The sequence below is a fragment of the Mesoplodon bidens genome (assembly GCF_964165515.1).
Source record: "Mesoplodon bidens genome assembly, chromosome: 6".
NCBI classification, from domain to species: Eukaryota; Metazoa; Chordata; class Mammalia; order Artiodactyla; family Ziphiidae; genus Mesoplodon; species Mesoplodon bidens.
In genome coordinates this window covers 70,976,500-71,001,704 of record NC_138162.1, presented here as the reverse complement: position 1 = coordinate 71,001,704, position 25,205 = coordinate 70,976,500, and the positions used below count along the sequence as shown (strand labels likewise).

General features: G+C 40.6%; 1 protein-coding gene across 4 annotated transcripts in view; it reads left to right on the top strand.

Annotated features, from left to right (window-relative positions):
* Nucleotides 1-24,428, top strand: part of KDM4C (lysine demethylase 4C) — a 398,973-nt gene extending 374,545 nt beyond the window's left edge. For 3 of the 4 annotated variants that reach the window (XM_081237191.1, XM_081237190.1, XM_081237193.1), the window contains exons 20-22: nt 7,970-8,089; nt 11,389-11,481; nt 23,403-24,427. In XM_081237191.1, the coding sequence (XP_081093317.1) occupies nt 7,970-8,089; nt 11,389-11,481; nt 23,403-23,579 (390 nt within the window). In that variant the 3' untranslated portion in view covers nt 23,580-24,427. Of the gene's footprint in view, nt 1-7,969; nt 8,090-11,388; nt 11,482-23,402 lie in introns of all 4 variants that reach the window. The other variant, XM_081237192.1, reaches the window with a different exon arrangement.
* The last annotated feature ends 777 nt before the right edge of the window (nt 24,429-25,205 follow it).

Genomic DNA, 25,205 nt, shown 5'->3' with positions numbered 1-25,205 from the left:
CTTTCCCCCTTGATATCTATACATTTGTTCTCTACATCTGTGTCCTATTTCTGCTTTGCAAGTAAGGTCATCTATACCATTTTTTAAGATTCCACATATATGCATTATTATACGATATTTGCTTTTCTCTTTCTGACTTACTTCTCTCTGTATAACACTCTTTAGACCATCCACGGTTTCTATAAGTGACCCAGTTTCATTCCTTTTTTTGGCTGAGTAATATCCCATTATATATATGTACCGCATCTTCTTTATCCAGTCCTCTGTTGGTGGACATTTAGGTTGCTTCCATGTCCTGGCTATTGTAAATAGTGCTGCTATGAACATTGAGGTGCATGTTTGTTTTGAATTATGGTTTTCTCAGGGTATATGCCCAGTATTGGGATTGTTGGGTCATGTGGTAGTTCTATTTTTAGTTTTATTTTTAACATCTTTATTGGAATATAATTGCTTTACAATGGTGTGTTACTTTCTGCTTTATAACAAAGTGAATCAGTTATACATATACATATGTTCCCATATCTCTTCCCTCTTGCGTCTCCCTCCCTCCCACCCTCGCTATCCCACCGCTCTAGCTGGTTACAAAGCACTTAGCTGATCTCCCTGTGCTATGCAGCTGCTTCCCACTAGCTATCTATTTTATATTTGGTAGTGTATATATGTCCATATATATACTACCACTCTCTCACTTTGTCCCAACTTACACTTCCCCCTCCCCATGTCCTCAAGTCCATTCTCTAGTAGGTCTGCATCTTTATTCCCATCTTGCCCCTAGGTTCTTCATGACCTTTTTTTTAATTTTAGATTCCATATATATGTGTTAGCATACGGTATTTGTTTTTCTCTTTCTGACCTATTCACTCTGTATGACAGACTCTAAGTGCATCCATCTCACTACAAATAACTCAGTTTCATTTCTTTTTATGGCTGAGTAATATTCCATTGTATATATGTGCCACATCTTCTTTATCCATTCATCTGTTGATGGACACTTAGGTTGCTTCCTTGTCCTGGCTATTGCAAACAGAGCTGCAATGAACACTGTGGTACATGACTCTTTGAATTATGGTTTTCTGATCCTTTGTATTTCTGCAGTGTCAGTTGTTACTTCTCCGTTTTCATTTCTAATTCTGTTGATTTGAGTCTTCTCCCTTTTTTTCTTGATCATTCTGGCTAATTGCTTATCAATTTTGTTTATCTTCTTAAAGAACCAGCTTTTAGTTTTATTGATCTTTGCTATTGTTTCCTTCATTTCTTTTTCATTTATTTCTGATCTGATCTTTATGATTTATTTCCTTCTGCTAACTTTTGGGGATTTTTGTTCTTTCTCTAATTGCTTTAGGTGTAAGGCTAGGTTGTTTATTCGAGATGTTTCCTGTTTCTTAAGGTGGGATTGTATTGCTATAAACTTCCCTCTGAGAACTGCTTTTGCTGCATCCCATAGGTTTTGGCTCGTCGTGTTTTCTTTGTCATTTGTTTCTAGGTATTTTTTGATTTCCTCTTTGATTTCTTCAGTGATCTCTGTTATTTAGTAGTGCATTGTTTACCCTCCACGTGTTTGTAATTTTTACAGACTTTTTCCTGTAATTGATATCCAGTCTCATAGCATTGTGGTCAGAAAAGATACTTGATACAATTTCAATTCTCTTAAATTTACCAAGGCTTGATTTGTGACCCAAGAAAGATATGATCTATCCTGGAAAATGTTCCATGAGCACTTGAGAATAAAGTGTATTCCGTTGTTTTTGGATGGAATGTCCTGTAAATATCAGTTAAGTCCATCTTGTTTAATGTATCATTTAAAGCTTGAGTTTCCTTATTTAGTTTCATTTTGGATGATCTGTCCATTGGTGAAAGTGGGGTGTTAAAGTCCCCTGCTATTATTGTGTTACTGTCGATTTCCCCTTTGATGGCTGTTAGCATTTGCCTTATATGTTGAGGTGCTCCTATGTGGGTGCATAAATATTTACAATTGTTATATCTTCTTCTTGGATTGATCCTTTGATCATTACGTAGTGTCCCTCCTTATCTCTTGTAACAGTCTTTATTTTAAAGTCTATTTTATCTGATATGAGTATTGCTACTCCAGTTTTCTTTTAATTTCCATTTGCACGGAATATCTTTTTGCCCTCACTTTGTCTGTATGTGTCCCTAGATCTGAAGTGGGCTCTTATAGACAGCATATATACAGGTCTTGTCTTTGTATCCATTCAGCCAGTCTATGTCTTTTGGTTGGAGCATTTAGTCCATCTACATTTAAGGTAATTTTTGATATGTATGTTCCTATTACCATTTTCTTAATTGTTTTGGGTTTGTTATTGTAGGTCTTTTCCTTCTCTTGTGTTTCCTGCCCAGAGAAGTTCCTTTAGCATTTGTTGTAAAGCTAGTTTGGTGGTGCTGAATTGTCTTAGCTTTTGCTTGTCTGTGAAGGTTTTAATTTCTCCGTTGAATCTGAATGAGATCCTTGCTGGGTACAGTAATCTTTGTTGTAGGTTTTTTCCTTTCATCACTTTAAATATGTCCTGCCACTCCCTTCTGGCTTGCAGAGTGTCTGCTGAAAGATCAGCTGTTAACCTTGTGGGGATTCCCTTGTATGTTATTTGTTGTTTTCCCTTGCTGCTTTTAACATTTTTTCTTTGTATTTAATTTTTGATAGGTTGATTAATGTGTCTTGGTGTGTTTCTCCTTGGATTTATCCTGTAGGGGACTCTGCACTCTCTGGACTTGATTGACTATTTCCTTTCCCATATTAGGGAAGTTTTCAACTATAATCTCTTCAAATATTTTCTCAGTCCTTTTCTTTTTCTCTTCTTTTTCTGGGACCTCCTATAATTCTAATGTTGGTGTGTTTAATGTTCTCCCAGAAGTCTCTGAGGCTGTCCTCAATTCTTTTCATTCGTTTTTCTTTATTCTGCTCTGCAGTAGTTATTTCCACTATTTTATCTTCCAGGTCACTTACCCGTTCTTCCGCCTCAGTTATTCTGCTATTGATACCTTCTAGAGAATTTTTAGTTTCACTAATTGTGTTGTTCATCATTGTGCGTTTGCTCTTTAGTTCTTCTAGGTCCTTGTTAAACGTTTCTTGTATTTTGTCCATTCTATTTCCAAGATTTTGGATCATCTTTACTATCATTATTCTGAATTCTTTTTCAGGTAGACTGCCTATTTCCTCTCCATTTGTTTTGTCTGTTGGGTTTTTACCTTGCTCCTTCATCTGCTATGTGTTACTCTGTCTCCTCATTTTGCTTAACTTACTGTGTTTGGGGTCTCCTTTTTGCAGGCTGCAGGTTCATACTTCCCGTTGTTTTTGGTGTCTGCCTCCAGTGGCTAACGTTGATTCAGTGGGTTGTGTAGGCTTCCTGGTGCCTGTGTTCTGGTGGATGAGGCTGGATCTTGTCTTTCTGGTGGGCAGGACCATGTCTGGTGGTATGTTTTGGGTGTCTGTGACCTTATTATGATTTAAGGCAGCCTCTCTGCTAATGGGTGGGATTGTGTTCCTGTCTTGCTAGTTGTTTGGTGTAGGGTGTCCAGCCCTGTAGCTTGCTGGTCGCTGCGTGGAGCTGGGTCTTAGCGTTGAGATGGAGATCTCTGGGAAAGCTTTCGCCGTTTGATATTATGTGGAGCCAGGAGGTCTCTGGTGGACCAGTGTCCTGAACTCAGCTCTCCCACCTCAGAGGCTCAGGCTTGACACCCGGCCGGAGCACCAATACTCTGTCAGTCACACGGGTCAGAAGAAAAGGGGAGAAAAAAAGAAAGAAAAATAAGGTTATTAAAATGAAAAAGTTTTTTTAATTATTAAAATTTTTTTTAAAATTGAAAATAAAAAAGAAAGAAAGAAGAGAGCAACCAAACCAAAAAGCAAATCCACTAATGATAACAAGCGCTAAAAAAGTATACAAAAAAACCCCAAACAAAAACGAAAGAAATGGACAGACAGAACCCTAGGACAAAGCTATACAGACAAAATCACACAAAGTCCATCGTTTTAATCTTGGGATGATTCATTGTCTATTCAAGTATTCCACAGATGCCGGGTACATCAAGTTGATTGTGGAGATTTAATCTGCTGCTCCTGAGACTGCTGGGAGAAATTTCCCTTTCTCTTCTTTGTTCGCACAGCTCCTGGGGTTCAGTTTTGGATTTGACCCCGCCTCTGCCTGTAGGTCGCCTGAGGGCATCTGTTTTTCACCCAGACAGGACGGGGTTAAAGGAGCAGCTGATTAGGGGGCTCTGGCTCACTCAGGCCGGTGGGGGAGGGAGGGGTACAGAATGTGGGGTGAGCCTGCGAGCGGCAGAGGCCAGCGTGATGTTGCAACAGCCTGAGGTGCACCGTGTGTTTTCCCGGGGAGGTTGTCCCTGGATTATGGGACCCTGGCAGTGGCGGGCTGCACAGGCTCCCAGGAGGGGAGGTGTGGATAGTGACCTTTGCTTGCACACAGGCTTCTTGGTGGCTGCAGCAGCAGCCTTAACGTTTTATGCCTGTCTCTGGCGTCTGCGCTGAAAGCCACGGCTTGCGCGCCCATTTCTGGAGCTTGTTTAGGCGGTGCTCTGAATCCCCTCTCCTCACACACCCTGAAACAATGGTCTCTTGCCTCTTAGGCAGGTCCAGACTTTTTCCTGGACTCCCTCCTGGCCAGCTGTGGCGCACTAGCCCCCTTCAGGCTGTGTTCATGCAGCCAACCCCAGTCTTCTTCGTGGGATCTCTATTTTTAGTTTTTTAAGGAACCTCCATACTGTTTTCCATAGTGGCTGTATCAATTTACATTTCCACCAACAGTGCAAGAGGGTTCCCTTTTATCCACACCCTCTCCAGCATTTGTTTATAGATTTTTTAATGATAGCCATTTTGACTGGTGTAAGGTGATACCTCATTGTAGTTTTGATTTGCCTTTCTCTAACAATTAGTGATGTTGAGCATCTTTTCATGTGTTTTTTGGCCCATCTGTATGTCTTCTCTGGAGAAATGTCTATTTAGGTCTTCTGTCCATTTTTTGATTGGGTTGTTGATATTGAGCTCCAAGAACTGTTTGTATATTTTGGATATTAATCTTTTGTTGATTGCTTCATTTGCAAATATTTTCTCCCATTCTGAGGGTTGTCTTTTTGTTTTGTTTATGGTTTCCTTTGCTGTGCAAAAGCTTTAAAATTTCATTAGGTCCCATTTGTTTATTTTTGTTTTTATTTTCATTACTCTAGGAGGTGGATTCAAAAAGATCTTGCTGCGATTTATGTCAAAGAGTGTTCTGCCTATGTTTTCCTCTAAGAGTTTTTTTTTTTTTAACTCCCACTCCATCCCTCCCCCAACCCCCTACCCCTTGGCAACCACCAGTCTGTTTTCTTTTTTTTTTTTAATTAGCTTCTGCTTTATAACAAAGTGAATCAGTTATACATATACATCAGTTCCCATATCCCTTCCCTCTTGCGTCTCCCTCCCTCCCACCCTCCCTATCCCACCCCTCCAGGCGGTCACAAAGCACCGAGCTGATTCTAAGAGTTTTATAGTATCCAGCCTTACATTTAGATCTTTAATACATTTTGCGTTTGTTTTTGTGTATGGTGTCAGGGAGTGTTCTAATTTCATTTGTTTACATGTAGCTGTTCAGTTTGCCCAGCCCCACTTATCGGAGACTGTCTTTTCTCCATTGTACATTCTTGCCTCTTCTGTCATCGAATAGGTGACCATAGGTGTGTGGCGTTATCTCTGAACTTTCTATCCTGTTCCCTTGTTTTATATTTCTGTTTTTGTGCCAGTACCATACTGTCTTGATTGCTGTAGCCTTGTAGTATAGTCTGAAGTCAGGGAGCCTGATTTCTCCAGCTCCATTTTTCTTTCTCAAGATTGCTTTTGCTATTCGTGGTCTTTTGTGTTTCCATACAAATTGTAAAATTTTTTGTTGTAATTCTGTGAAAAATGCCATTGGAAATTTGATAATCCGTGTTGAATCTGTAGATTGCTTTGGCAGGGGAGGGATAAATTGGAAGACTGGGATTGACAATATACACACTACTATATATAAAATATAGTAGTAGATAACTAATAAGAACCTACTCTATAGCACAGGGAAGTTTACTCAATACTCAGTAATGGCCTATATGGGAAAAGAATCTAAAAAAGAGTGGGTATATGTATACGTGTAACTGATTCACTTTGTTGTACACCTGAAACTAACACAACATTGTAAATCAAGTATCCTCCAATGAAAATTAAAAAAAAAAAAGTGAATGAATGAGGGAGTGGGAAAAAAAAGAAAAGCCAGGAGTATTACCTTAATGGAGCTTCCTCCACATGGAATAAAACTTTAGGAGAAGGAAGAAACTTACGCTTTTCTTTCCTTGACCCCATCACCAAACCATCTGGGTTTTAGCTCAGAGTTATCCCTGAGCTGATGAAGCTTCCTGTCCCAGGAGGTAGCATCTATTTAGAAGCTACACCTTCCAATCTTCTTAGTACCATGTACATCTTTGGAAGGGAAGGGAAATGAAAAGTGAGATGATAACTCCAGGGGCATATATAGAATACAGTTCTTCATCCTACCCTTTCAGTTCTGTGTAGCCTGAAATCAAATATTATGAAGGCCAAGAAGAAACTTATTTTCATTTGACTAAGTTAGATGCAGACTGTCAACTCTGCAGAGCCTCTGAGCACACATTTTTTTTTCTTTGCCCATAGCTTTAAATGGAGGCATAGTCTGCAGTGAGAAAGATGAGCCTCTCAGGTATACTCTGAACCCAACAGTAAAAGGCCCACTCCTTTATGATGCATAATTTCTGTTAATAATGAAAAGTAATACATGGTGGAGTTCTAATCATAAACAACTAAATATTTCCTGTGTGTGCCTCTCATTTAAACCACAGAACCTTGCCCAGTCTGTATTTAAAGCTTAACTGGTCAAGTGTGCATTTCAATCAGTCAGATTGGCCTCATCAGTAAAATACCAGGATTAGCAAAACATGAATTGCTAAATGTGCAAAAAATTTATCAAAGTAGTCAAGTATTTAATTCCTTTGTATTCAGATTTTATTGTGTCATTCTCAATACGTACAAACTTAAGTTTGCAAAATATATCTGTACCCCTCCCCCTCTAAAAAGCACCTTCCCAGGATGAGCTAGTGGGAAATTTGTTCTTAGTTGCTGCCCGAGGAGGAGGCAGTGCTGAGTAGAAGAAGTGAGGTGAGAAGACTGCTTGTGGCACCGCCATGGTCACCTGTGGAATGAGGTGGACTACTCAGTGGATGGGAGGTGCAGGCAGAACCAGACCTGTAGGGGAAGGTCCAGGGGTCTTCAGAAGAGGCCTGCTGAGCAGGACCCAGGCCTTACAGCCTCCCCTACTGCACTCTGGAGACTCCTGCATTTTTGCCTTGCTGCTTCGTCCGGGCCTGCCAGCTCTGATGACAGTCTGCTTCTCTCCTGCCCCCAGGTCCACCTGGGTGTCCTCAGTTCTTTGTCTCTTACACTGCTTCACTTCTCCAGAGATCCTGACAACTGAAAGGAGCCTCCTCAGAGGCTCAGTTTCCTTGTTAGTAAAATGGGGGTAATTAATAGTCTCTGCCTACCTCATGGAACCATTGTGAGGATCAGACGAGATGTATGTTAAAGCCTTCTGTTAAGTGCAAAATGCTGTATAAATGTCAGGTGTTATAAATCATTAGCCAGTCTATTTCTCAGCTAAATCAGTTTCTATGCACATTTTACTTACCCTCTGAACAATTCTTTGTCAAATAGCAAATGTAAATGCTGTTTTTTCCTTCTTGGATTATGGTGGTTCCTTTGTAACTTTATGATGTAGGCTGAATTTTTAAGTACTCCTTTGGCTTATAGCTCTTCCCCTGAACACCCATACAAGATCATAATCCATAAAACACAGAGGCAATAACTCCTTTTAATTGCCAGGAGTTCATCATTTGCTATGTTCTAAATGCAGTCACTTAGACATTTGCCTTGAAAAGCCTAACTCTATTTATTCTGCAGAGCCGAGACTGTGTGAGGCTAGGCCCTCCTGCCGAGGGAGAGGTCGTTCAAGTCAAGTGGCCTGATGGCAAACTCTACGGGGCAAAATATTTCGGATCAACTGTTGCCCACATGTACCAGGTGAGTGCCACCCTGGGTGTGATGCTTGCTGAGATGGACAGGAGAAGCCAGAGGGCAGACAGTATAGCTAGTGTACTGCTGACCAAGAAGCCACATGAATTTGGAACACCTCTTGTTTTATAAAAAAGGCAAAAATTCGATGTTTGATGACTTAGATATTAGACTTTTATTACCAAGTTCGATACTGGGAAACTCTAGTAACATTTGATGAATGGGTTAATTGTAAGGAATATAGTTAGTTAGGTCAAAAAGATAACCAACTGGATGGTGGGCTGCTTTCTTGTGTTTCTGTTATACGGGGAGAGACTAATTATCTGGATTATCTAACTGTAAGCCAAATCAGTGATGGCTGTTCATCATCCAGCAGCCCCTGAATGGGTGGCTTTTCCCTGAGAGACATCATCCCCATCAGGTGTTTCAGCAAACCTAAACCAATGGTACATCAGCACAGATGTGGCCATTTGGGCACCCGAGCATAAAGGAGTGCTTATTTAATGAAAAGTGCAGTTATCATTTTGGCATTCTGTTCACTGAACAACTCTACATATTATTAAAGAATATATATACAATTTAAAAATGAATTGTATCCCTATTAGAAATGAGGATGAGTTAAGCTCTAATAAGGAAAACAACATGGATGGCGCATGTGCATTTATATTCCTTCAGAAAGACTTTAAAAAGGAACAAATTTATTAGAACCAATAAATTATAGTACTTTTAGTAACACGGTGGCAGAAATCAACATTCTAAAGCTAAGCAGTAGTGTAAAAACAGGAAGATTGAAGTAAAAGGAGAAAAAGCAAGAAGGTTCAGGCCTGTGAAGTTAAAAACAGCTTGAGAATGATAAGACCTCCAGTTTCCTCAGAGAAATTGTTCAAAGACTGATAAAGGGCTAGGGCTTAAATGGAAGAGTACATTAAAAGACACTGCACTAAAAACTGGAGCACAATGTAATTAAAAGTGTTCAAAGAAGTTTGGAAAACTTAGGGGAGAACATTTTTTAAGGTGTAGAAAAAGCCACCAGGGTGGGTAGGGGAGGATGTACATATCCTGTGTGTGTGTGTGTGTGTGTGTGTGTGAGAGAGAGAGAGAGAGAGAGAGAGAGAGAGAGAGAGAGAAGGCCATTTCCCCTTTGTATTGGTGACAAAGTGTTAAGTTGCAGATTCAGGTCATTTACAACAGGGTAAGTGCTGCAGCATTTTTGTATCAGAATGTCCAAAATTAGGCAAAAATCATAAGACAGGCTGGTAATACTGGAGACTCCTAGAAAAGAAGCGTTTACTACATCATTCAAAAGAAAATAATTACATTTAATTAAACAATAAATGCAAAAGTGAAGCATCTTACATGTAGCAAAGCTATTAGCTACATGAAAAGTATCATAATGAAGACATGTTGAAAGTCAGGCTAATTAGTAATCAGTGTGCTAACTTCAGTTGAATTTATGATGGCCTATCAACATAGAACTGTGAGCCTATTTACAGACTCAATGAAAAAGTTAAGACTAATATTAAAATTCTCTCAAGGAAGTAGTTTAAAATTCCTCATTAAGCCAACTGGCCTTTTGAGATCATTTTGTGTTTTGTGTCTATTTATTCAGCCTCACCATTGAATAAGCAAAAATATTTATAAAAATGGGACTAAATACCTACTGCACAGTGCTAAGTATCCTAAGTATATGCATTTTGGGGGCCCTCACAGTAGCCCTGCAAGATAGAGTTTTTTGACTCCTACTTTACAAAGGAGGGGGAAAAGGCTCCGTGAATTTGATAATTTGTTCAAGAGCACACAGCTGGTAAAGGGAAGGGCCAGAATTTACTCTTGGCTCTGTCCCAACTCTGGTGAACAACTATCCCAGCTTTCGAGGGACTGTCCTTGATTTTAGCACTGAAAGTCTTGCATCCTGGGAGACCCCTTCAGTCCTGGACAAACTGGGATGGTTGGTCACCATACCATACTCCCTCTTAGTTTTAAAATTGCCTCTTTCTCTTTTAGAATTTTCAAATGATCTAAAACAGAAGGTAGGCACAGGTAGTTCTAGCTATGCTATCAAACTGTATAAATTGCATGACACCTTGGCCTAATTAAATATTACAGAAACCCTTTTGCTGAAACAAGGCCAGGAAGAAAAGCCTTCCCAATCTCAGCATTCTGGGAAGTAGCAGGGAGAGGTCTCCTGTGACCCAGACCTAATGCTGCCCCTTGTTTGAGCTTAGTCAAATGTGAGCAGTACATGGATAATAAATACGAAGTTTAATTATATAGTTTATCTTTAGTATTTTTTAAACTTCAGCAGATTTTTTAAATTAACATAAATAGCACAGCTACATGGTTTAACTTATCTTTTAACTAGAATTGCAAGCATATACTTATTTCTTAAAAGCAAAGAATTCAGACAGACAAGTTAGGGATTTCAAAAATACCATAAGTGGTCAGAGTTAGAACATATTAGATATTCTACCCTGATGATTGCATCCCTTTTGTTGTTTTCTTCTGGAAGAGTTCATGTGGAATTGAGCCTAAACCAAGATCACTTTGAGTAGGGCCTTTGATGAATTTCCCCCAGATGCTCTATGTTTGTTATTCAGTGTCACTTTTTCTCTAACAAAATATCCTAAAATATTGAAAAAACTGGATAATGAAAAAAATTACTTGCTGCCATTTGATTAGCTTGAAAACAAAGTTTTAAACATTTTCATTTAGATGATAATGTATTTTCACAAATTGAGGTGGCTGACATGTGAGGTTAAGGAGAACCTGAGATCTTCCTGGCCATTTGTTTGAATTTAACAAAAGTGAGTTTTGAAAGTTAAAGCTCCGTAAGAACTTGAGAAATTATTTTATCTGGGAGGATTATTATACAAGAGTAAATATATCATTACTTCTTTCTCAAAGAGAAACAGTCCTCCCTCTTATGTTGTCAGAGCCTCTTAAAGAAACAATCAGTACTTACAGGCCCCACCCGTCTTAATGCTAAATTGGCCACAATCTCATGTTCTGAGAAATCATTTGAGCAGCAGTTACTTTTCTTTGTTTTTGCTTTGGGGTGATAAAGTTTTCATACCACATATTGCAAAACACTCATTTTCAAGAATTTTGGCCTGTTTGAAAACATACTTTGTTCTTAGTTTGATAAGGGAAAGAGCTTTTCTTCCTTCCTTGGCTGTTGGCTAGTTCTCTTGTTTGTTCTGCTTGAATCCTTTTTTCTTTTTTATGTAGCTAACTGGAACCCTGAAGAAAATGGTGAATGCTTGCTTCTTTTTTAAATAGATCATGCTTGATGTCTTATTTTTCATTAGGTTGAATTTGAAGATGGATCCCAGATAGCAATGAAGAGAGAGGACATCTACACTTTAGATGAAGAGTTACCCAAGAGAGTGAAAGCTCGTTTTGTAAGTGCTGAATAATTCCTCTGAGGGATCTGCCATGTGAATCTCTCCTCCTCTCTCCCTGTTTCCCAAGCCCAGCAGGAAACATACTTAGGCTTTTGGATTGATTTTGAAGAAAGCCAATGCAACTTTTCCCTTATTGAAATCTGTTTAATCCAAAGCTCAAATTTGGCCAGAAACAGGGGAACTGGTGCAAGTTCCTCATCTTTCTTTCTAATGAGGTCAGATGATGCTTCTTTGTGTTAACATCTATTGGCATACAGAAAGTTATTGAATATGTGTCCTGTGCAAGCTAACTGGGAACATATAAAGATACCATCAAGACATTTACAATTTTGTTAGTGGAAGCAACGTTAAAAGAAAGCTTTCAGTAGGAGATTAAAGGGGACTCAGCATAGTGAACATCTAGTTTCCTACAGCCTTATCATATACAGTTCACCCTTTAACAATGTGGGGGGTTGGAGTGCTGACCCTACACACAGTCATATACAACTTATATAGTCAGACCCTTCCTGCTCACAGTTTCACATCTATGGATTTAATCACTCAGATAGTGTAGTACCATAATGTTTATGATTGAAAAAAATCCATGTATTAAGTATAGTTCAAACTCATATTGCTCAAGGTCAACTGTATTGACTTCTCTCTCAGAAGCTCATTAATGTTTGTGTCAATTTATAATTAAACTAAACTCTCACTTTTATAACAAAAGGAATAAACAAAGCTGGGTCTTACAGATTTCAAATACCATTTCTTAATCACATTCAAAGAAAGCTTTTTGCTTTCTGCTCTGATCACAATCTATTCCATAGTAGATCTGGCTCCAATACCAGTATGCTTTACCATGTAGCTTTACTCGAGCACAAATTTTCTAAGGTCCATTTCTCAGAACAGTCACACCAAATTGAACTGCTTTTTAAAAATTCTCATAGAAAATTTTTAAATTAAAAAAATATATAGGGCTTTCCTGGTGGTGCAGTGGTTGAGAATCTGCCTGCCAATGCAGGGGACATGGGTTTGAGCCCTGGTCTGGGAAGATCCCACATGCCGTGGAGAAACTCAGCCCATGACCCACAACTACTGAGCCTGCACGTCTGGAGCTTGTATATAACCCTCTGGCCCTTGGCTAGTCTGTCCGTGACTGCTATTTATTTTCCAGTTGGCGAAACAAATCTAATTGGAAAACCTATTGATGGAAGATACTTTATAATTAGAGAAATCTTTTGGTTTTTTTTTTAAGGCGTGGTGGGTTGCAGCCCCCACTGGGAGGCCTTCATGTTTTAATGACTTCTGCTCACCCAGACATACGCTGACTTGGGGAGAAATTTTTCTAAAGTGTCAGCAGTCTGCCTCAGTGACTGTGCTGGGTTCCTTCCCAGTAACTTCAGAAACAGCCCCATTACCTTTTATGGTCTCACAGAATAACCATAGCAATGGTGTATAATTAACTGGTGCTGCTGGTAAACTGGTTTTATTATTGTATTTGAGAGGCTTACTTTTGCTGTCCTCACACAGTGGCAACACTTTCATAGATGTTTTATTTTCTCCTTTAACTTTAGCACTTATAAAAGGGAAAGATTACTCAGAGGAAGTGCTTTGCCAAGAATGAATGAACCAAAACTTTTATCCTAATGGCAGAGGGTGCCCAGCCTATCCACAATCTCTGACTTTTCTTCCTGAGTGAAGCTAGGAGCATCTGGGGGAATCCATGGAGGGAGCTTATCACCCTGGATGACCATCTCACAAACTAGCAGGGAACATGCCCAGCTTTGCACTTGGGTCCATTTTTAGTTTTCAAGCTTCTTTGTAATTGTTCCATTGTTTCTCTCTTCTTCATGATTGACCATGTGCTTTCAAGCCTTAAAAGCTGGGCCCTGCCTGTGTCACTACCATGGGAGGGGGCCTCCGTGACACAGTTGGTGTCATCTCAGTAAAAACCAGTTGGGAACACGTTCGAGGGGCAAAATAGGAAATTAGGAAGGAAGAATAGTACTTTAAAGTAAGCTTTACCTGGCGGCAGGAATCAAAATGGTGGAGGAATAGGACTTAGAGCTCACCTCCTCCCACAAATATATCAAAAACACATCTACAAGTGGAACAATTCACACAGAACATCTACTGAACACTGGCAGAAACCTCAGATTTCTAAAAAGGCAGAAAAAACTCCATGTAAACCAGGTAGGACAAAAGGAAAAAAAAGAGGAACTGAGATGGGACCTGTGCCCCAGGGAGGGAGCTATGAAGGAGTAAAGGTTCCCTCACCCTGGGAAGTCCCCTCACTGGTGGAGAGATCAGCCTGGATGGAGGGGGAGCTTTGGAGCCATGGAGCAACCAGTTTGAGGAAGGCAAAACAGAGAGTGACCTACACAGGTGGTTGGTAGTGCTGCCCTGAACTCCCCAGCCTGAGATACTCATCTGCCAGAGCAGGCAGGGGCTGGGTGCTAAAGCTTGGGCTTTGGAGGTCAGACTCAGGGAGAGGACCAGCGCTGGCTGCACAGAGACAGCCTGAAGAGGCTGGAGTGTGGCAATTGAGGATGCACTCAGAAGAAGCCTGGGTCTGCCAGAGAGGCAAGGCACCATTGTTGGGGGATGCAGAGGAGAGGGGCAGGACTTGCCATGGGAGTTTCTTTCCCTGCGTGCACTCTCAGGCAAAAGGACACCACTACATGAGTTCTGGGGGCAGGCACGAGCCACCACTGTCATCGTGAGCTCCAGAGGTGGGCATGGGCTGCTGTCGCCACTAAGAGACCCATGAGCAGGTGCCAATCGCTGGCCCTGCCATCTTGCAGGCGCTCAGGCCACTGCTGGGAGACCCACAAGTGGGTGCTGATCACTGCCCCAGGGTACCAGGAGTGAGCACGGGTCACCACACCTGCCCACCCCATATCAAGGGGATAAAAGCCAGCACACACTGAGGAAAGAGCAGGAAGTATCCAAACTAAAAGCAGCCCCTTGATTCCGACAACACGGCAGAGTAGAAGGACTGCAGCCCACTTCCTCTCACGAAAACACCAAAATCACAATTAGCTGGTGGACAACCATTGACAAAAAAGACTGGAACCTACCAAAAAAGATATTTCACGTTCAAAGACAAAGAGGAAGTCACAATGAGATGGAATGAGAGTTCTGAGCCTCATGTCATGCTCCCCAGCCTGAAAGTGTGGCACTGGGAGGAGGAGCCCCCAGAGCATTGAGCTTTGAAGGCCGGGGGGGGGCTTGAGTGCAGAAGTTCGGCAAGACAGGGGGAAACAGAGATTTCACTCTTAGAAGGCACACACAACGTGCACTGGAACCCAGCACGAAGCAGTGACTCCACAGGAGCCTGGGCTAGACCTACCTGAGGGTCTTGGAGGGTGCCCTGGAGAGGAGGATGTTGGCTGTGGCTCACTGTGGGGGCAAGGACTCTGGTGGTGGAGGCCCCAGGGAATACTGATCAGTGTGGGTTCTCTTGGAGGTCGCATTTTTGGCACTGAGACCTGGCCCCACCCAATAGTCTGCAGGCGCCAGTGCTGGGATGCCTCGGGCCAAACAACCAACAACGGGGGAACACAGCCCCACCCAGCAAACAGGCTGCCTAAACTTGTACTGACCTCACAGCCACCTGTAAACACACCCCTTGACATGGCCCTGTCCACCAGAGGGACAAGACCCAGCTCCACCCACCAGTCCCTCCCACCAGGAATCCTGCACAAGCCCCTGGACCAAGCTCACCCACCAGGAGACAGACACAAGAAGGAAGAGGAACTACGATCATGCAACCTGCAGAAAGGAGACCACAAACACAGAAAGTTAGACTAAATGAGACAGTTGAGAAATGTGTTCCAGAAGAAGGAACAAGATAAAAACCCAGACGAGCAACTAAGTAAAGTGGAGATAGCCAAATCTACATGAAAAAGAATACAGAGTAATGATAGTAAAAGATGATCCAAGATGTTGGAAAAAGAATGAAGGCACAGACTGAGAAAGTAGAAGAAATATTTAACAAAGGCCTAGAAGATTTAAAGAACAGAGATGAACAATACAATAACTGAAGTGAAAAATACACTACAAGGAAACAATAGCAGAATAAATGAGGCAGAAGAACTAATAAGTGAGCTGGAAAAAAGAGTAGTGGATGTTCATTGCAGCTCTATTTACAATAGCCCGGAGATGGAAACAACCTAAGTGTCCATCATCGGATGAATGGATAAAGAAGATGTGGCACATATATACAATGGAATATTACTCAGCCATAAAAAGAAACGAAATTGAGCTATTTGTAATGAGGTGGATAGACCTAGAGTCTGTCATACAGAGTGAAGTAAGTCAGAAAGAGAAAGACAAATACCATATGCTAACACATATATATGGAATTTAAGAAAAAAACAAATGTCATGAAGAACCTAGGGGTAAAACAGGAATAAAGACATAGACCTACTTGAGAATGGACTTGAGGATACAGGGAGGGGGAAGGGTAAGCTGTGACAAAGCGAGAGAGAGGCATGGACATATATACACTACCAAACGTAAGGTAGATAGCTAGTGGGAAGCAGCAGCATAGCACAGGGAGATCAGCTCAGTGCTTTGTGACTGCCTGGAGGGGTGGGATAGGGAGGGTGGGAGGGAGGGAGACGCAAGAGGGAAGGAATATGGGAACAGATGTATATGTACAACTGATTCACTTTGTTATAAAGCAGAAACTAATACACCATTGTGAAGCAATTATACTCCAATAAAGTTGTAAAAAAAAAACCCAAAAAACCAATAAGCAAAACACCTCACAACCTAAGGGCCAATGTCTCTACCTTAGGTCTGCAGTCTTGCCCTGCAAGATCCCTCTGTGATGACCCAGAATGTGATGGGTAACAGGACATTCAAACCTGCTACTGCCACTATCTCTAATACTTTCTCCCAGTGAATGCTGATCCAGTTATTGTTATTATATAATGTATGCTACCAGATTATTCACATAATTTCTCCCATGCTTGATTAATTGCTTAGAAATGTTCTTTTTACTTTCTAAATTGAGGGAGAGGTTGGAGTTTTTTCTAATTAAATTGCCTTATGATCAAAAAAAAGAGTAGTGGAAATCGCTGCGGCAGAACAGAATAAAGAAAAAAAGAATGAAAAGAAAGGAGGACAGTCTCAGAAACCTCTGGGACAACATTAAATGCACCAACATTCCCATTATAGGGGGTCACAGAAGGAGAAGAGAGAAAGGACCTGACAAAATATTTGAAGAGATAATAGCTGAAAACTTCCCTAATATGAGAAAAGAAACAGTCACCCAAGTCCAAGGAAATGCATACTCCCATACAGGATAAACCCAAGGAGGAACACACCAAGACATATATTAATCAAACTGACAAAAATTAAAGACAGAGAAAATATTAAAAGCAGCAAGAGAAAAGCAACAAATAAAATACAAGGGAATCCCATAAGGTTATCTTTCTCAGCAGAAACTCTGCAGGCCAGAAGGGAGTGGCATGATATATTTAAAGTGATGAAAGGAAAAAACCTATAACCAAGAATACTCTACCCAGGGGCTTCCCTGGTGGCGCAGTGGTTGAGAGTCTGCCTGCCGATGCAGGGGATACGGGTTCGTGCCCCGGTCTGGGAGGATCCCACATGCCGCAGAGCGGCTGGGCCCGTGAGCCATGGCCACTGAGCCTGTGTGTCCGGAGCCTGTGCTCCGCGATGGGAGAGGCCACAGCAGTGAGAGGCCCACCTACCGCAAAAAAAAAAAAAAAAGAATACTCTACCCAGCAAAGCTCTCATTCAGATTCAATGGAGAAATCAAAAGCTTTACAGATAAGCAAAAGCTAAGAGAATTCAGCACCACAACCAGCTTTACAATAAATGCTAAAGGAACTTCTCTAGGCAGAAAAGAAGACCACAACTAGAAACAAGAACATTACGAATGGGAAAGCTCACTGGTAAAAGCAAACATACAATAAAGGTGGGAAATCATCCACATGCACACAGATATGATGTCAAAACCAGCAGTCATGAGCAGAGGATAGTACAAATGCAGGATACTGGAAATGCATTTGAAATTAAGAGACTAGCAACTTAAAACAGTCTTGTCTATATATAGACTGCTATATCAAAACCTCACATGATCTGCAAACCAAAACTCTATGAGAGATACACACACAAAAAAGAAAAAAGCAATCCAAATACAACACTAAAGATAATCAAATCACATGAGAAGGGAACAAAAGAGGAAGGGAAGAAAAAAGACTTGCAAAACCAAACAATTTACAAAATGGCAATAAGAACATACATATTGAGAATTACCTTAAATGTAAATGAATTAAATGCTCCAACCAAAAGACACAGACTGGCTGAATGGATACAGAAACAAGACCTGCATATATGCTGTCTGTAAGAGCCCACTTCAGATCTAGGGACACATACAGACTGAAAGTGAGGGGATGGAAAAAGATATTCCATGCAAATGGAAATTAAAAGAAACCTGGAGTAGCAATACTCATATCAGACAAAATAAACTTTAAAATAAAGACTGTTACAAGAGACAAAGAAGGACACTACATAATGATCAAGGGATCAATCCAAAAAGAAGATATAACATTGTAAATATATATGCACTCAACATAGGAGCATGTCAATGTATAAGGCAAATGCTAACAGCCATAAAAGGGGAAATCGACAGTAACACAATAATAGTGGGGGACTTTAACACCCCACTTACCTCAATGGACAGATTATCCAGACAGAAAATCAATAAGGAAACACAGGCCTTAAATGACACACTACACCATATGGACTTAATTGATATTTATAGGACATTCCACCTGAAAGCAGCAGAATACACATTCTTCTCAAGTGCACATAGAACATTCTCCAGGATAGATCACATGTTGGGTCACGAAGCAAGCCTCAGTAAATTTAAGAAAATTGAAGTCATATCAAGCCTCTTTTCTGACCACAAGACTATGAGATTAGAAATCAGTCACATGAAAAAGACTGCAAAAAACACAAACACGTGGAGCCTAAACAATATGTTATTACTAAACAACCAGTGGATCACTGAAGAAATCAAAGAGGAAGTCAAAAAATACCTAGAGACACATGACAACAAAGAGATGACAATCTAAAACCTATGGGACACCACAAAAGCAGTTCTAAGAGAGAAGTTTATAGCAATACAGTCTTACCTCAGGAAACAAGAAAAATCTCAAACCTAACAACAACCTAACCTTACAGCTAAAGCACCTAGAGAAAGAAGAACAAACAAAACCCAAAGTTAGTAGAAAGATCATAAAGATCAGAGCAGAAATAAATGAGATAGAGATGAAGAAAACAACAACAAAAATCAATGAAACTAAAAGCTGGTTCTTTGAGATGATAAACAAAATTGATAAACCTTTAGCCAGACTCATCAAGAAAAAAAGGGAGAGGGCTCAAATCAATAAAATCAGAAGTGAAAAAAGAGAAGTTACAACTGACACCACAGAAATACAAAGGATCATAAGAGACTACTACAAACAACTATATGCCAATAAAATGGACAACCTAGAAGAAATGGACAAATTTTTAGAAAGGTACAACCTTCCAAGACTGAACCAGGAAAAAATAGAAAATATGAACAGACCAATCACTGAAATTGAAACTGTGATTTTAAGACTTTTAAAAAACAAAAGTCCAGGACCAGATGGTTTCACAGACGAATTCTATCAAACATTTAGAGAAGAGTTAGCACCTATCCTCTGAAACTATTGCAAAAAAATTGCAGAGGAAGGAAAACTCCCAATCTCATTCTGTGAGGTCACCATCACCCTGATACCAAAACCAAAGATACCGTGAAAAAAGAAAATTACAGGCCAATATCACTGATGAACACAGATGCAAAAATCCTGAACAAAATACTACCCAACTGAATCCAAGATCAAGTGGGATTTATTCCAGTGATGCAAGGATTCTTCAATATTCACAAATCAATCAGTGTGATACACCACATCAACAAACTGAAGAATAAAAACCATATGATCATCTCAATAGATACAGAAAAAGCTTTCAGCAAAATTCAACATCCATTTATGATAAAAAAAAGTCTCCATAAAGTGGGCATAGAGGAAACCTACCTCAACATAATAAAGGCCATATATGACAAACCCACAGCTAGCATCATTCTCGACAGTGAAAAGCTGAAAGCATGTCCTCTAAGATCAGGAACGAGACAAGGATATCCACTCTCACCACTTCTATTCAGCATAGTTTCTGAAGTCCTAGCAGGGCCATCAGAGAAGAAAAAGAAATAAATGGAATCCAAATTGGAAAAGAAGTAAAACTGTCACAGTTTGCAAATGACATGATACTATACATAGAGAATCCTAAAGATGCTGCGAAAAAACTACTAGAGCTCATCAATGAATTTGGTAACGTTGCAGAATACAAAATTAATATACACAGAAATCTCTTGCCTTCCTACACACTAACCACAAAAGATCTGAAAGAGAAATTAAGGAAACAATCCCATTTACCATCCCATCAAAAAAGAATAAAATACCTAGGAATAAACCTACCTAAGGAGGCAAAAGACCTGTACTCTGAAAACTATTAGGATGTTGATGAAAGAAATTGAAGATGACACAAACAGATGGAAAGATATATTGATACCATATTCTTGGATTGGAAGAATCAATATTGTCAAAATGACTATACTACCCAAAGCAATCTACAGATTCAGTGCAATCCCTATGAAATTACCAAGGGGATTTTTCACAAAATTAGAATGAAAAATTTTACAATTTGTATGGAAACACAAAAGACCCCAAATAGCCAAAGCAATCCTGAGGAAGAAAAACAGAGCTGGAGGAATCAGGCTCCCTGACTTAAGGCTATACTACAAAGCTATAGTCATCAAAAGAGTATGGTACTGGCACAAAAACAGAAACATATAGATCAATGGAACAGGATAGAAAGTCCACAGATAAACCCACACACCTATAGTCACCCAGTCTGTGACAAAGGTGGCAAGAATATACAATGGAGGAAAGACAGTCTCTTCAGTAAGTGGTGCTGGAAAACTGGACAGCTATGTGTAAAAGAATGAAATTAGAATATTCTCTAACACTATACACAAAAATAAACTCAAAATGGATTAAAGATCTAAATGTAAGGCCAGATACTATAAAACTCTTAGAGGAAAACATAAAGAGAACACTCTTTGATACAAATCACACCAAGATCTTTTTTTTTAATCCACCTCCTAGAGTAATGACAATAAAAACAAAGTAAACAAATGGGACCTAATTAAACTTAAAAGCTTTGCACAGCAAATGAAATCATAAAAAAATGAAAAAAAAGCCCGCAGAATGGGAGAAAATATTTGCAAACAAATCAACAAAGGATTAATCTCCAAAATATATAAACAGCTCATGCAGCTCAATATTAAAAAATACAAAAACCCAATCAAAAAATGGGTGGAAGACCTAAATAGACATTTCTCCAAAGAAGACATACAGATGGCCAAGAGGCACATGAAAAGCTGCTGAACATCACTAATTATTAGAGAAATGCAAATCAAAATACCATGAGGTATCACCTCACGCCAGTTAGAATGGCCATCATTAAAAAGTCTACAAACAACAAATGCTGGAGAGGGTATGGAGAAAGGGAACCCTCTTGCACTGTTAGTGGGAATGTAAATTGATACAGCCACTATGGAATACAGTATGGAGGATCTTTAGAAAACTAAAAACAGAACTACCATATGATCCAGCAGTCCCACTCCTGGGCACATATCTGGAGAAAACCATAATTCAAAAAGATACATGCACCCAAATGTTCATTGCAGCACTATTTACAATAGCCAAGACATGGAAGCAACCTAAATGTCCTTCGACAGAGGAATGGATAAGGAAGATGTGATGTACACACACACACACACACACACACACACACACAATGGAATGTTACTCAGCCATAAGAAGAATGAAATAATGCCATTTGCAGCAACATGGATGGACCTAGAGATTATCGTACTAAGTGAACTAAGTCAGAGAGAAGACAAATATCATATGATATCACTTATATGTGGAATCTAAAAAAAAATTGTGCAAGTGAACTTACTTACAAAACAAACAGACTCACAGACTTTGAAAACAAAAGTATGGTTACCAAAGGGGAAATGGGGGGGGGATAAATTAGGAGTTTGGGATTAACATATACACATTACTATACATAAAATAGATAACAAGGACCTACTGTGTATAGCACAGGGAACTCTACTCAATATTCTATAATAACCTCTATAGGAAAAGTATCTGAAAAAGAATGAATACATGTATAACTGAATCAGCTGTATGCATGAAACTAACACAGCATTGTAAATCAGCTACACTCCAATATAAAATAAAAGTTAAATTTAAAAAAAAGTGGGCTTTACGTGAGCATAACAGAAAAAGCCCACATTCCTTTGCTAGCTATCACTTACTGAGCAGTGACTGTGTCAGGGTACATTCCTTGCTGTTCAGAACATGTATAAAATTCAGTTCATAGTCCCTAGTATCCTCACCGTGAAGGGGTTCAAGGCACCCCCTATGGGGAGACACTACCCCTTATCTCTGCCACTGCCCTCATTCTACTGCATTGACATGTAGAGCGTTACAGGAACCCAAAAGAAGGAACCTCATGTCTGTCAGTGGCAGAGAGGATAGAATATTTTCTATGCAAAGCAAACAGTACATCTAATGATGGAGGGGCATGAACCAGTAAGGTGTGGCCGGGAATTGCAAATAATTCAGTCTAATCCAAGTAAGGGGTAGGATTATGCCTGATTATGTATGTCCAGCCTAGGAAGTGTAGACGTCATCTTGAAGGCAGTAGGGCTATTGAAAGACTATCAGCAAGGGTGTCATATAATCAGAGATTTTAGAGAGCTTTCTTCTAGTGGTTCTGTGAAAAATAGACTGGGGTGCAGCATTTGTTACAGTGGTTTAGGAGAGGAAGTGTGAGGGCCATGGGGTCAGTAGGGTTAAAGAAGAAAGGATGGAGGGCTTCAAGGTACATGTAGGAGGGGTCCTGGACAGGGTAGGGACAAGGGGAAGTTTATGATAACTTTCAGGTTTCCTATCAGTGTAGCTAGAATTGATGGGGATGGTGCTGCCGTTCATTGAATACAGGAAGGACAGAGATGGAGAAGGAAGACTTTGAGTTTACTTTAGGTTGGGTTGGTTCAAAGTACCTCCAGTATAAACACTTTGAGATGCCTGCTGGGTTGTTGGACATGTTTGCAGGCCTGAGCACAGGTGGAGGTCTGAACTGGGGCGAGAGATGTGAGCATCTTTGCGGTTGATGTTGAAACTGAAGTCGTGAGTGTGGGCAGGCAGGCCCGGGGAGCATATGTGGCAAGGAAAAGGCCACACACAAAGCCTCAGGGGCATCAGAGTTGAGCAAATAGTTAAGAAAGGGGAGCCGCTGAGACATCCACGGTGAGCAGTCAGAGGAGGACGGCTTACAAAATGACAGAGAGCTTCATGCAAGAGTTAGGTGACAGAGTAGTCACATAAATTTAGGGGAGAGAAGTGTCCTAGGAACTAGGACTTGAGCAAGGACAGTTTCAGGGAAGTGGTGGGGACAGAGGCCCAGAGGTAAATAGGAATAGGGGTGAATTAGAGATGACTGTGGACAAATTTGTCATATACCTGGTTGGGCAGGAGCCAGAGGGGGCACAAAGAGTGAGGGAGATTTAGATGAGAAGTCTTTAGTCCTGCTCGTGTTGGGGAAGGTCCCTGGGGGTTGGAGATCCTGAAGAGAACTGAGCTAAATGGAAGCAGGTGGGGAGGCTCCAAGGCTCCTGCGTGGGGCCTTCTCCCTGGGCCTCAGCACCCTCCCCACTGCTGACTGAGTCAGATCTTTGTCCGTTCTTATGATGTCAAGTGCCTGCCCTTCTGCAGTGTAACACTGGCTGTTCTTAGTCCACAGCTTCTGATATGCGATTTGAAGACACATTTTATGGAACGGACATAATCCAAGGGGAGAGAAAGAGAAAGAGAGTGCTGAGCTCCAGGTTTAAGAACGAATATGTGGATGACCCCGTCTACCGCACGTTTTTGAAGAGCTCTTTCCAGAAGAAGTGTCAGAAGAGGCAATAGTCTACCTACACTGCAGGCAACAGAATGACTTGCTCCAGAAGAGGAACGATGAAGGGACAGCCTGGGGCTGTGCCATGTGTGTTGCTGGGGTAGGTGACGGGCTGTGTCTCTGACATTGGAAAATTAGGCTTCCCAGAGTTTGGTAACCAAAACCACAAAATATAATTGGATACCACAATCTGAAGTTGTCTCCTTGTCTTGCATTTACTTCTGAGCAGTTGTCTCCTATGATCCCAAAGAATTTTTCTAAGTAGAAGGGAATAATAGTGAATCACCCATCGAAAAAAGCCACTGCCAGAGGAGGTGGATCCCCATGTGTGGCTTACTTAGTCCCTATTAAGGAACCACGTGGAGACTTCTCTCCTCAACCCTAGCAGGTGGGAGCCTTGATTCCCAGGTGGGAGGGTGATAATTTATATATTTTCCACAGTCAGGGAAGGACTCTCACTTATTTGTTTTAAATGGCAGTTTTTATAAAACATTTTTAAAACACAAATGGCATGTATGGTAATGAGATTTACGCATATGCTATCTGCATTTCCCTTGTACAGAAATTTTACATTTTTTTATATCCTTTTTACTTTTGATTATGTCTGATGAGAACTGAGTTGTTGGCCTTTGTGAAGTTTTTGGCTCTTGAGAAAGAATTCTTATGAATTGTATGGGAATTTTATATATTTAAAGAGGGAGATCTGGGGCTGTTATTTTTAAATACTTTTTTTCCATAATACACATTCTGAGTAGATATTTATAAAATATATGTTTCTTTCATTATGTGTTTATAAGATTAGAGTTTAAAATAAATATGCTTTGATGCATAGTTTTGAAGTAATATGATTTTTCCTTTTTGAAACAGCTTGGAAAGGTACTAGTGTTTAAAAATAAAGATTTCCATTTTCTCCAATTCTGTTTTCTAACTTGCTTATTTGTCTAGGTTTAAACCTATAGAAAACAAGTTTTTTTGGGGAGCTGGCTTTATGGACATTCTGGGGCCCAGGTTTGTCAGAACTTCTTCTCTCACTGTTTACATAACTGTGGACACACTGTGAGACATATATGGCTATACCACTGGGGACAAGGCTCCTCTACTTGCCCACAGTGCCCGATGAAGTGTTTTCCTCAGCTCCATCTTTAGGCCTGGAAGAAATCTGAGCATCTGGAGTCTGGAGCTCTTTTCATCCCAGGTTTCTTGGTCCTCAGCTTCATTAGAAGGGGCTGTACAGATCCTCCAATCGCTCCCATCACTTTATAGATGAGCAATGGAGGAGAGGAAGGAAGAGGGCTTGCCCAAGGTCACACAGTAATGCTTCAGTTAACTATGGCCACAGTCATGCTGCGTAACAAACAACTGCAAAATCTGTGTCCTGTGATGAGAAGCACTTCTTTTGCTCATAAGTCTGCAGGTTGGCTGATCTAGGCTGGGCTTGGCTAGGCAGCTGTACTGACCTCGGCCTGGGCCAGCTCACACGTCTGCTCCATGTGTCCCCATCAGCCCACTGGACTCAGTGGGCTAGCCCAGGTATGTTCTCAGGTCACTGGCAGAGGCAGAGAGGCCAGCCAAGTAAGCAAATTTTAGATCTGTCTGTGATGTTGGTTAACATCCTGTGAACCAAAGCCCAGAGCTAG